Below are 14,899 nucleotides of genomic sequence, written 5' to 3' on the forward strand. Positions count from 1 at the left end.
AGCAATGTTTTTTTTTATCATAAAATAATAAATTTTCAATATCTTAAGTAACAGTCAATGTTATACAAAAAGTAGAAGCGTAATAAGCCAGGCCGCTTAACTTTGGGTTAACCATATCCTTCTTGTGTATATCTCAGAATGTCATCCGACACGTTTAAATATCTTCGTACTATTCCTCAAGCAATATGAATTGTAAGCACGTTTACAAATGTCGGTTATCCAAGTTCGAATCCATACGAATCTTTACTAAGCGACATACAAAATATTTTCATTTCTGTCTCAATAACACCGCATTATAATAAATAGGGGATAAATAAAACGACGCTGCCTAAGGTCCGTAAGAAAGAATAATGTTCCATTAATGAGTCAAAGAAAAACATGGCTGCTCAATATATTACATTTTAATTACCAATAGATTATACTTATCACTTACATACGGCTAGAGAGAAAAATGCTTTATTTGACCTGACGATATGTACCCCGCATTTACAAGTCTATTAACCCTTTAACCGCCCGACTTCATATCTGTTGGCGTGCCCCCAGCGCCCGGCACAGTGAATCGAAACACACAATACAATTTTCTAAAAATAATGTTAGTAATTCTTCTAACTTTGGACATTATTTTTAAGACTTCTAATTAAGAGGCTAAAGTGTATTAAACTGTAAACGATTACTTAGTTAACTATTTACCTAATGTAAACATATTTTTGATAGAATACAACGTAATTAAATAAAAAAGCTGATAAAACGATCAGTGTTATTTTGGTCGTAAATATACGACTCAGGCGAAATGGGCCCGAAAATATTTGTCGGATTAATTCGACCTAGGCGGTTAAAGGGTTAATAAGATTATCGACGGGAATTCGAATGCGCTTATAACAACTCGTTTTTACTTAATAAATTATGGCCTTGTTATTATAATCGTTTTAAAATAATGTATTTGCTTATTTTATTAAATAATAAGTGTAGCGGTCGACTTTATTTTATAGTCTAGTTTCAGCACGCGGCCTCGTCTGTGAATGTGCAGATGATAGGTACTACAGATGGCATGCAATTTCATACTGATCAGTTGATTAGTTAAAACGTGAAAACGTAACAAACTCACTTAACATTTATAACAAACGTTTCAAATCAAATAATTTTATTTTTACTTCTAATGTAATACCAAAAATCATTAAAATGCAAACTTCAGATCTAGAAAATATAATATTTTTATACACTACAAATAGGAAAATCTTAGTTTTAACTACAACATGTATTTTGCCAAGGGAGTAATAAAAATTAAACCTTATTTAGTGCAAAATTTTTCATCCCTTCATAATTTTCACACCCCCAAAAGGGAGATGCATGGCTCGTTGGTCTAGAGGTATGATTCTCGCTTCGGGTGCGAGAGGTCCCGGGTTCAATTCCCGGACGAGCCCTGTTTTTGTATAATATCTTTAAATAAATTTAGTATCAAACCGTTCATATATTGTCATAGTTCATCAAATTTATATAATTTAAAATAAACATTGAAACCGTTTCTAAAAAAAGAAATGGTATCACTAGCGGTCTTTTGGGGGCGGTGGAACAAACAAATAGGTTTGGTGGTGAGAACTATAAAATAAATAAATAAAAAATTAACAAGGATAATATCAGAGTCGACAAAGGCATGTTATTTTTTACACGCACCCTGTGATCAAGCGATCAAATTTTAATAAATCGCTTCCTGCTCTTCCATCGATATTATTCCAAATCCAGATAAAGTTCTACGTATTGACCGAAAAATAGAACAAGTAACGAAAAATACATCTCTTTCTTACACAATCTTATCGTTGTATCGCCTCAAATTACCGTTTACGGTATTATGGAAATTCTTCAGATATAATATTATTTTGAAAATGCCAATTTACATATCAGTATGAACCCACGCTTTGTAATCTCATACTTCCTTTTTTGTGTAATAAATTATACGAAAAATCTATCATTTTATAACGAGTGGAAATAAACATGACATGTTTTTCTATATGTGTGTGTATTTATGAGTCCAAAGGTATAAAAGTTACTATAATATAATATAAATTGTAGTTATCTCAAGCAAGCAAGTAAAAGCAATTTACTCAAATTCTATAAACATGCTATAAAATAGAATAGTTTACTATAAAATTCAAAACTCACAAAAGAACTACAAATGTTATCTAGATTTGTAGTTTTTTTGTACTAAATTTAAGTACTAAAATCAAATGTTGATGTTTATTCTATACTATACTAGTTTTCGAACACGGCTTCACACGCCTGTTTAGGGACCAGGGACAGTTGTTCGGTGTAAAAAAAAACTATGCCCGTCCTTGGGATTCAGGCTTGCTTCATTCCAAATTTCATCAAAATTGGTCCAGCCAGTGGTTTAGCCGTGAAAGCATAACAGACGGATAGAGTTACTTTTTCATTTATAGTAAAATTAATTAATTAATAATTATTCTTCATCTTTCTTCATATTACTATAACATCTGTTTACCGAAACGCATGGCGTTAGTAAGAGCTAATTATTATTCATATTTTCAAAATGTTTTTTACCTACTTACACATGGCACGAAAATATATTATTTTATTTTTAAGGTAACATGCTAAGCGATAGTTACACGCTTTATTTTACAGACGTGTTATTCATAAAAAATATGAATAGATTACGTAAGTCTTCATTCGTGTCAACGATTGTAAATAAAATAAATAGATTAACGTATATCAATAATAACAATAGAAAAATCGTATATTTAAAACATTTATATATTTTACAAATTGTTCATACATAACTATGGTTGTGGTATTAACGTCAGTACTATTTGTTTAACCGACAATTAAAATTATGTCATTGTAAATATGGTTAATAAGACTATTAGAATTGAAATACGATGTATTATTTAAATACGGTTGACAAAATCTTTTGAATCACTAGAAATATTCAATGAGGAAAAACTCGAAGTAAGATTCTTACAAAATAGTACTGCAGTGTCGGATTTCTAAATAAAGATAGCCTAAAGCATTAGACGGCGGCGGGTCAAAAGATTTTTTATGGTGGCTACTGATTTTTATTTACTTAAATTCGTATACTACAGCAGTTTTGTTGCATTTTATGACATATTTGACATGTGCATAACTTCAGTATGACTTATTTTATTATATTAGGTATATTTTTATTTATTCAATTTATTACGTAATATGATTTTTTTTACAAAATTTAAATTGTTTTACTAACCAAATCAACAACATATTACTTGTATTGTTTGCGATGATTACCGTTTAAGCTATTTCAATAATAACCCAGTCACTAGTTTACTATCCATAATAAAATTTTAACTGACTCTAAAACCATCAGTAAAGCCACCATCAATTCGCAACCTAAATGATATTTGAAATAGAATATCAATATAAAAATTAACAATAATAACAACCACATTTTAATCACTTAAATTATTTTATTTTCGCAATTACAAAAAAAAAACTAATTTGCGAAACGTTTTAGTTACAACAAATTAAGCCATTATATATTTTTTATTCGCCACTAACAAGCTACATGATTTAATTTTTGATATATTTGCAATAACTACGTAGAACAAATTGATAAACATAAAACTAATAAACATCCGCGTTCTATTTTTAAGGTTTCGTCGACAAATTGCCACGTGGGCTTTTTGTGCTTACTTTATACAATTACAGACTAAGAAATTCCTAGTTCAAATTCAGAGTCAAGCAAATAAGTTGTATTGGATTTTTTTATCAAATAATATTCAGTAGCTGTTCGGAGTTAGTAAGGTTGTTTACACTCTTGTTCCTCGGAAAGGCGCGTAAAGTAATTGGATCGGCTCCTGATCTCTTCGGCCGTATCCTCCAGCACAATCAGCTCATTTTAGCCGAAATTTGGACAAAAGAACGTTATTATTAATTACATATACCTAGAACCATTATTATTTATTTTATACGTGTAACATGGCTTATGCATTGTGTGTTTCATTTTGAAGGCTTTTTAATGAATATTGCATTATTCTCTGCTTTGTAGTTCGATCTAATTACAAAATTAATTATAAATGTTATCTTTTACAATAATGTACTGTATAAAATACTAATAGAACTTTATATATTTATATAAACTTGATGAACCTGTTATTCTTTTATTGCTAACAAAACGCTTTTGCAAATGAAAGTCTATTGAAGTGCAGGTAAAAGTCGTAAAATTGTCTTAATCAATTGGTAAAATAATCAAAAAGACTCAATGACTACTTTATTAAATGATTGATGGTTGAAAACAATTTTATTGAGTAGTAAAAATTTATGACGTACATAAAATGAACTCTTACTTGATGATTTGATGAATCCACTTGTATCTATTTAAAACAATAGTTCATTGAAGGAAATTCGGAGGAAAAAGAATTTATATTATTTAGAAATGAAACTATCTTTTTGAATCGGCAATTTTTATTATACCAATATCAATGTAAGCTGTCTTATTTTTAATTACTTAATAGGGAATATAGAAATAGTTTGAAAAATATATATACTTAGTATTTCATTGCTTACCATGTACAAAATAAAATACATCAGAGTAACAAAAACAACAACATATAAATATTTAGGTGAACAAATATATCTAATAGTAAATATTGTTATTACTAAGTATACCGGTTTTTAGTGACGTTATTTATCGAGGAATGCTCGACATTTCGGAAATACTAAGGTACCACCTAAGGAGTTAATTGCAACAATTTTGCAAAATAAATAAATTAGTCAATATGAAAATATAATCAGTCTTCAAAATGTACTTACGTCACCATTTTGTATACTTCAACATATTTTGATATCTTCGATATACCATACTACTACTTTACAATACTATACTAGACTATACTATAATGTATACATTTCAAATTAAAAATATAACTGACCTACAGATCATTTCCCGATAACAATCAAAATGGCGCCCGAAGCGTCACCAACTGTCACCGATTTAAACGAGCACATTAAACAGAAACAGCTTCGAGTAATGGACATAAATTAAACGGTCATCGATGTCACTCAAGCCAAGGATCTGGAGAAATACGCTTTGACGGAAGCCAGGTAGTTAAGATTTGAAACAAAAATATGAGATAACACCAGTTAAGATGTTAAATTTTATTAGGAACTAACAAAGTGAAGCTAATTTATGTTCTTCCAGCCGAAAGATATCGCATTTAATGATGAATCTCGTTTAAACTAAGTCCTCGTTTCAAAATAACGCAACAAAAAAAAATACTTTGGATAGACTGCTTCTAACTACGCAACCTGGTACTTGGTAGCTGACGATAGCTATTGAAGAATAACTTTCGAAATTTATAGCGACTACAAATATTGGTATATGACAATTCATAGTGATGGTAGTACCAGAAACCTCTACAATGCACGGTGGTTAGAAGTAAATTACTCAAAGCATTCGTAATCTGCAACTCGAAAGCAAACAATAGAGCAATAAATGATACAAGAGGCGACGGTTCGTGAAAGCTACCAAGTATCGACAACAAATAAATCAGAGACAAGAACGTTACCTGCGTCCCGGAAAATATTGAGCGACCAATACATAAGTCAGTTTTCAGTAACATAATACACACCCAGTTTCTAAATTTGGGACATCGTTACAGAGGCAGCGATCACATCTTCTAATCTTTAGATGATTTATTTTTACGAGTACGAAGCTTTAGATGAAAATTTTCAATTTGCAAATTAATTTTTTAGAGACGCCAAAACATCAATAAATTAGCGACATGAACATTTATAAATCGACGATCGATCGATAGAATGTATTAATTTAATTAAAGTATAAAATTTTAATAATATTTTCCTGTTATCCCGAGGAAATACTTATAAATATGAAGAAAATATAATAAATAATATTAATCAATTATATCAAAACAAAAATTTAAATAAAAAAATCTATGTAAATATGTATTAATCTTAAATGCTAATAAGATACTTGAAATAATATACTGAAAGGGTGTGTGTCGCACAGAAATAATCACAATCTTTATATTTCCAAGAACCAATTACATATGACTGCGACATAAAAATGATAATTATCCAGAATAAGTGCACCCAAATTCTTACACGGGCCATATTTCGTAAGCGCAATCTTAAGGGCATCGGAGCAGGTAGAGAAAATCGACTTCATTGCGCACACAATTAACCAGAAGCTTCGTTTAATAAAAGCCCCAGAGATTTAATCCGGTTTCTTCACATTTCGAAATATTTTTTTTACTTATATAATTGATTATATTTTTCTGTATGTTTAAAAATAACATATTTCTTAAATTTTTTGATGAATTAATTTTATGGTCTGATCAGTATACACTCAAATCTACAAAAAAAAATATCTTATCCGGAATTGATCAGGAAAACATCCTGTTTCTAATATATCAAGAGTTACAAGTTACTGAATAGGAGCATTTTTGTCAGAAATTTCGCTACGTCACTACACGTGGTTAATTGGAACTTTAGCGCAACAGCTAGGGACGCGAATTTAAACTTTGGTACGTCTCAAGTAACGAGAGATTTTCGAAGTTAATATTCATGACTCCCTAGGTATTTGTCAACCACAAGTGGAAAATATAACTTTTTAGCTATTTATTGATTTGACTTAAGGCTATTTTATTAAAGTATTAATAATATTCCATAGCTCTCTACTACTATTAAATTATTGTATTTCACCAAGAGATTTAGGATTGTATTGGCTTCTCCAAAATGTGTAAACAGATCTAACCAACTACTTCGAAAGGAGTGTGTTCGTTCAAGACTTAAAATTAAATCCTAATTTATAGTTAAATATTACTTTCAATCACTTAGGATCTCATTAGGTTATAACAATTTAACCTAATAATATTCTAAGTGAATTTATTTATTAATATTTTCTTCATCCTGTTCCAAGTGCCTTCATCACGCGCTAAACCCAACGCATCATACCTTTACCTAATCTCGAAGCCATCTCGATGCTATCAAACACGTGCGAGCTGTTCACGTCACTATACGTGACCCAACCAATTTCACCATAATTAGACTTATTCTCATGACCTACTGGTCTCTGTGTTCTCCGTCACCTATATTGAACAGTTGTAGGAAAATAATTCACTAGAATTCAGCGAGTTGTCAAAGAAAAACACAGACTTGGTTTTTATTATATATATATTTTTTAAATGTCATATTTATTAAAGCGATATATCAAATTATATTTATAAGTCACAAGTAAATCATAAACACAAAAGTGCTTAGAGAAATATTTTAATATTGCTCGATTGATTATGCTAACAACCTACTAACCAATTGGCTATTCAAGTACATAAATAATATATGTATATGAGTAATTGTATGCCCTACATATATGTAAAAACATATTCTTGTAAAAAGTTAAAGTGATTAAAAACTAGATAATGTAAAAAATACATTCGACTTTATAACACAAACATATTTGTGGAAAAGTATACATATATCTAGTATATATCTAGTATTATGTATATCTCGAACTATTATTCCACAAATATGTTTGTATTTAATATTTAGATTAAAACTGTAATGAAAACACTTTGTTAACACTTATTTTTCAGGAAAGTTCCTATATTTGATTCTCAATAATCATATTTATAATCAAACTCGTATGATGACGTACTAGATTTTGAAATACTACGATCTATTACTTTACTATTTTCATCGTTGGAGATGAACTACGTTTAATTTTATATTTCTTTTTTACCGGCTTTATTACCGTGTCGGTCCCTAGATCCGGTGCAGCGGGACTCTTACCTAGTAGATCAGCAATAAAATTAGCTCTTTCTATTTGATAGCCTCTTGCCATTTCAAAACCTGTAAATTTTTTTATACGTTAACGAAATTAATTCAACATTAAACACTTTTAACTAAATAATTACTATATACTTTTAATTGCATCTTTAGCAGGTATCCCAATACGATCCCGCATATAACGGCAGACCATGTAGCCCGTTCTGTTCAAGCCATGAGTACAATGAACACCAATCAACCAATCTGAAAATAATATTTAAATAATTACACTAAGGAAAGGAAATAATTTCATGAAATTATAAAGATGGATACTAATATCGATAACAAAATATAAATTTATTTGAAGATCGCCTCAAATACACTTAACAAATGAAAACATTAAAACGAATACGTATTGTAAGACCAAACAATAAACCACCAAATCGCTATACGTAATACCATCTTCAATTGAATTATCAGACAATGCACGATCAATAAGTAAAATGGTCCTCGAGAAAAATAAACGGCGAGTTCATGTTTGTGTCTTCAAAATCGCACCGCAAACATCGGACGGGGGTCGTTGACTCTCACCCGCTCACCCTACACGGGGTGGACATAGAAAGGGGTGGACGGGGTGAGCGGAAGCCGTGGCCGTGGTTTGACGCTTCCTCAGGAAGACCTTTGAAGTATGACGATAAATTCACACCCGACATAGCGCTAAGTAATCGTATTTATATATTTCTTTTTTATTTATCCCAAAAAATAATTTAATTATTTAATATCACTTCAAAAAAGTAAGACTTATTTATAGAATCGAGACAAGCGTTAAGTCCAATTAAGGGATAATATAAAATGGGTATCTACGCTTTAAATCTGATTGAGTACCTATCACGCTATTTTTAAACCGTTATCCTCGTAAACCGCCTCTTAGCACGAGACAAATGTTGAGAAATGGAAGCTTGTGACAAAATTTCCTCGTTGAACATTTATTTACTTGTGTCATGAACTCGATGAAAATAAAATTTTAATTTATTTAAATCGTAACTAATATTATAAACGCGAAAGTTACTTTGATCTGATCATCATCAGATAATTTTAGATACACGTTGTTAAGAGTACATAAAGGAAATAGGATACCTATATATATTAGGGCACCTGACTAACCCCCCCCCCCTTCTTCGGATGAAACTAGTTTTTATATTTACCAAGGGCTTTGTACGCCGGCGACCTAATTAACCACTCAGTTTGTTTACGATTGTAGAAACCAACAATATATGATAATTGCAAGGTACCGACTTATTAATTAACTTATTTATTTTATAAATTGAAAGAATAAATACATGTATAACGTTATAAAATAATATAATTGTTTTTAGTTGGCTATGTAATTCTCTCATTTGAGAAAAAGAAATTCCACCTGCCGGTTCTTTTCATTAAAATCTACTTTGCGAATCGGTGGTGCCTTAAATTTATTGTTGTAATATAATGATACAAAAAACTTTATAAGCCTATTTCAATAAATATAACTAAATTACATGAAAAAAAATATAAGAGGTAAATATAATAATCATAGTCGTTATGACTAATTTTATTGCGTTAAAGAAGTGATATATTTCCATAGATTCCATAGCTCCTTGGGTGTTTAAATCGAATATTATATATAACAAGTCATTTGACTTCACTGACCCGAATTGTTTATCAAAGCACACATTATAAGCTTTTAAATAGAGATTTAAAATTTGCAAAGATCTTTGTTTCTAAAGAAACTCATTGAGAAAGGATTTCGCAAATTTTTGATATTAAGAAGCACTGCATTATTCTTCAATTTAAACGTACACAAAGAAATGGTCAAAAAATTTCGTATGGATTTGGACGTGTCGCGCTGAAAATGCACTAATATTAGAAACTAGACTGGTATTATTAGTAAGTGAAAAAAATACTTGTTTTTCCTTTATATTATTTAATGTAATTTTGTGGTTTTTGTTTTGTTTTAACAAATATCCAGACACTTGCAAGAAACTATACTTTTAATTCCTAATCAAAAGTTTAGGAATTAAAAGTAGAAAGTTATTTACAATATTTATTCGTAAGTACCGACTCCAAACATCAGCTTAGTCTTAAATTCGCTTCGATAACATCTGCCGCTACGGCATGCACATAGATAAGTTCGAGCATCTTATTGCGGATCGATTGTCGACAATCAGTGCATTGTGAGACAAGCCGATGGCGATACGGGAGAATGCGCCCACGCGCCGATCTCCTTGTATCGTAATCGGCTTATTAGGACTTTACGACACGCATCTCAGATTATGTCTCGCCTTAACAATGCTTTTCACATCAATATTTCTATAATTGCGCAAATATTAATTTTAGAAAAACAATAAAATACTTTGTTCAACGGTAACCAGCTTCGACTAATTGCGCCTCTCTTACATACACTATACTACGCTACATTGCCTCATTCTCCTTGGCGCCACGCGTGGGCCGGGATGAGATGTTGACTGATTAGGTATTTAAAAGATAACTGTTGCACTACACGTTCTGTCATTCGGTATTTTTATGATGCACCGACGGTAAAATATTTGTGTTACATAACATTTATTTCAAAAATTCTCTCAATTTAAAAATACCTTCACGAATAATGGTTGTTATCATCTATATTTATTTTATTGCCATATGTCACAATTTTATATCTTTTAACGTTCGTTATCACGTTCCCAATAATACTATCTCAGCTACATTTGTCACCGTGGCCCCCTTAGCACAGAGTGCAACTTTGTCTACTATTTTATGTTTGAACAAAATGGACTGCTTCAAAGCAACGATATTTTTAGCTCCCGTACTAATTTTAAAAGTGCTTTTCTAACAAACAAATTTTGCCTGTTCACTGCAGATTAATTTATTAAGAATAAAGTTAAAAAAAACTATATTCAAAATATTATTCGATGAAATAAAAAGTTATTTGAGACTTATCTTCGATTAGAAGCGAGTCATCTGTCTGTAACGGAACCATATTTAATTAATCACTCTAGCGATGTTGAGAGTTGTGACAACTTGTGCCACACGTGTCAAATATTTTTAAGTGAACAATTTTTCTTTTCATTTTATTGACTTTGTATAGAAATGTTAAATGATAACTATGGGTAACATAACATATATTTAATAATAATGATATATGGTATTATAATATAAAAGCGAATACGAAAGTAGTTTACTGGTGGTAGGGCTTTGTGCAAGCTTACTGGTGGTAGGGCTTTGTGCAAGCTTACTGGTGGTAGGGCTTTGTGCAAGCTCGTCTGGGTAGGTACCACCCACTCATCAGATATTCTACCGCAAAACAGCAATACTTGATATTGTTGTGTTCCGGTTTGAAGGGTGAGTGAGCCAGTGTAATTACAGGCACAAGGGACATAAAATCTTAGTTCCCAAGGTTGGTGGCGCATTGGATATGTAAGCGATGGTTGACATTTCTTACAATGCTAATGTCTAAGAGCGTTGGTGACCACTTACCATCAGGTGGCCCATATGCTCGTCCGCCTTCCTATTCTATAAAAAAAAAAAAAAAAGTTTGGCGAATGCGCCGACTAAGACCACCCTCGGTTAAACGAACGGTAGCGAGCGTAGGACATTCCCCGTGCTGCGATATCGTGTAAATCAGAACACGAACGCGATTTGCGTGCGATAGCGCGTGAAATATGAATATCGTCGCATTACCGAGCCGGAGCGCCACCTCCTATTTCAATGTTAACATACATATATTGCACCTCTGAAGCCCGAGCATGTAGCTTCTACAATAACCAATACAAACATTTTCATGTTGTTATTTCCACACATACATTTATATGTACATTTATGCATCACGTAAGAATCGCGTATTAAAAATGCATATAATCCCGAATAAAGTGATAGAAAACAGAGTCAATTTCAAACATAAATTAGGACACCATGACACCTATCTTGAAAGTATTATTAATTAAGGCCAGTAACAACAATGGTATCTTATTAATAAAACATATTAACTCGATTCGGTCTATATTTAAGAAACTGGCGCTAACCATAGAAAACCAGTCTCTTATAATACACATCTCACTCAATCTACTTAGCGACACCGATAACTGGCCATTACCAATGAAAACGCAGACAGATACTAGTATGCTCACTATTAAATGAAACTACCCACGTAATCTAATAAAAGCTAGTTTTGGTGATCAAGACAAACAAGGGCGCCCATTCGTAATTAGAACTTAATGAACATTCTGAATATTGAGTTCGGCACCGTGAGAAGTTCGTCGATAACCACGATTTGTGTCAATGTAATTAAAAGTGTAGCTGCCGATAATCTCAGACGTGTGGACCGAACTTACTAGTTTTGATTGCTATGACTTATTGACAAACCAATTGAACGAGAACTCCGACGCAGCCTTTTTATAATGGTGAGTGAGATGTCATTGAAGCTCTTTATTTGATAAACGCGTTATGCATTCCAAGTCGAAATCAAATCGATCTTTAATTGAAATCGTATGTTGTGTCCAGCATTAACGATAAGCTTTCAAATAACTTTGATGATCTCGTTACGTAAGAGATTAACACTGCAAATGAGATGGACAAGATTAATAATTTCTTCTTAATAATATATTAATACTATCTATTTTATTAAATTATAGACAAAAATAAGCTTGCCTGGGTTTGAACCGGCAATTCTCGATTGAAATTCACGTGTTCTAACCAAAGCGCTATATCGCCTCTTATTAACAAAAGTATACAGAATGAAATGACAATTGAATACAAAAACATAATTTTCAATTGAAGTTAACTGTACAATCGTGATCACCGTGTATTTTGAGACGACGTCGACAATAGAATAACAATTAGTGACTATAAAGGCTTAGCTCAATGACACTGTTTATGGTGGTCTTGTAAAGTAATACAATTAGGCAATGGGCGTGCATTAACACCTCACCGAAACTTCTCTCCCACGCAAGACATTTCTCCTTGTGAATCGTACCTACGTCAAAGTTTACAAAATCTTTTTCCATTTTTGCCATTACTCTGAAGTTAGTCACAAGTTTAAAAACCTGTCAATAATCTTAAGTTTATAGGTATAACAAGAAGTACGTATTAAAATAAACAGAAATAAATAGTAAAGAAATAAACAATTAAAATTGTCTGGCAAATTAAATATATTTTTATCAAGAGGTATCAGACAATTTTATTGAAGAAAACATTGTCTGGTTCCGAATTAAAGTCGTACTTATCTTCTATCGATAATTACGCTTCACTTTTATCATTTTAATGAATGTTATAACAAAAGCGGATGAATCTAATGCAAAGAAAATTTAGTAACAGTAGAAATCTACATTGAGTGACGCTATGACGTTGTTTCATATTGTATGAGGTTTAGGTGTAAACTCCAAACATTTGCATACAAAAATGTCTTACCATCATTTATTTTAAGAAATTCGTCCACAGTGTCCATGAACCTGTAAACAGAAACATATTAATAATGGGATGTATTTATGAAATAGCAATATATAATACAAAATAACAATTACTAATTACATATTAAATACATTATGACAGCAAAAAAACTTAAACGGTTTACTATATAAATCAACACATGAGCGTATCGTTATGTGATCAAACATGATAATATATTACAAATGAGAATAAGCGCTAATGATTGTTATTTTATAATAAAAGCAATATTCTGTTTAATTTTATTGCATTCCAACACTCCATAATACCTTGTTCCTAAACAGTGAAACATCAATAAAACTTGACGACGATGTAAAATGATATGTAAGAACATCACTGCCGTCGCATAATATTAAATTGAAATTCACAAAAATGTTAAAACTACGGCTCGCAGTCAAAAATGAAATATTATCATGTATCGATCGCAGCGTGTCGCCATACTTTAATCGATTTTTTTACACCTAAAAACCGCATGATCAGTGGGCGTCTCAGAGTTACAAGGCGTTTCTGCCGAGCGGTGGATTGCATTTCTGCCTATTTGGTGAATTATGTTTGTTTTCGTCATAACAAATATCTTTTATGTGATAGGAGAGGTGGCGCCGAATACCTTTCGGAATGTTTCTAAAATGACGTCGAAGGGTGGTCCTCAAGAGATGCAAATAGATGGAATTTATTTACTGATAAATCAAGCCCCATTGTAATGAAAAGTTGTCTTCGAGCGTTGCGATAATTGTGATTTGTCATGTAAAATAATATGAAAACATTCACTCGAGTATTAAAAAAAACTAAATTCAAAACATTTTAAATTTGAACAAAACACATTATCAGTAATAAAAAAGAAAAACAACTTTATAATCAACAAACAATCATAAAATTAACCGTGAAACTGTAAATTAAGATTGCTAGCTGTAGGAGGTTAAACAAAAGATCATTAACAAACAATTCTCAAGAACTTTAATCTTTACTCCAATAAGATTTACTAAACGAAACTATCCACGACGTGTGGCGACTGGCGCCAAAGAGTAAACAATTTAATTATGCATAAAGTCACGATTCGACAAATTCATTGAAACGAGTATACGTATTGCGTACAATCTTATATCTTAATTCCGAGATCGAATAGACCTTCCAACTGATTCCTTATTTAAATAGGAAACAAAGTTTGTGCTTTATGTAATTAAAATCTTAGAATTGTGCTTTTTAGAATCATTCGTAGAATTATACTATTTATTTTTCACTTTAATACGCAAATATTTGCACACATTTATTTTTTTCTTAATCACATGTGATATTTTCTAGTAAATTGCTCATAATTACTACACAACCTACTTCTACAAACTTACTTTATAATTATAATTTAACATCAAAATAATAACATATCTTGTTTTGTTATTATATAATTGTTTCTATCGCGGTAAAATATATAATACAATTCGTGGTGAGGCATGTACTCTACCACGAACTGCAATTAAAATAGTCTACCACAATACAATAATATAAAATGAGTTTACTTTTATAATTATATTTATTTAAAAATAATAATATTTCATTATTGAGATCAAAATCAAGATTGGATGAGTAAGGCCAAACTTTGAATTAAACTTTCTAAGCATTTCCTGACCAACCAACACGGACGTCATTATTTAAAAACTGT

General features: G+C 31.2%; 1 protein-coding gene and 1 non-coding gene across 2 annotated transcripts in view; one reads left to right on the top strand and one right to left on the bottom strand.

Moving 5' to 3' along the window:
• Positions 1–1,349: 1,349 nt before the first annotated feature.
• Positions 1,350–1,421, top strand: Trnap-cgg (transfer RNA proline (anticodon CGG)). Its single transcript has one exon. It is a non-coding gene; the product is annotated as a tRNA-Pro (tRNA).
• Positions 1,422–7,184: 5,763 nt separating this feature from the next.
• Positions 7,185–14,899, bottom strand: part of LOC126772415 (RNA/RNP complex-1-interacting phosphatase) — a 41,840-nt gene continuing 34,125 nt past the window's right edge. Inside the window, exons 6-8 of the mRNA XM_050492786.1 lie at positions 13,210–13,250; positions 7,927–8,034; positions 7,185–7,854 (exon numbers count right to left, since the gene is read on the bottom strand). Coding sequence (XP_050348743.1) covers positions 7,685–7,854; positions 7,927–8,034; positions 13,210–13,250 — 319 coding nt within the window. The 3' untranslated portion in view covers positions 7,185–7,684. The remainder of the gene's footprint in view (positions 7,855–7,926; positions 8,035–13,209; positions 13,251–14,899) is intronic.

Source organism: Nymphalis io, chromosome 12 (assembly GCF_905147045.1).
Source record: "Nymphalis io chromosome 12, ilAglIoxx1.1, whole genome shotgun sequence".
Lineage (NCBI taxonomy): Eukaryota > Metazoa > Arthropoda > Insecta > Lepidoptera > Nymphalidae > Nymphalis > Nymphalis io.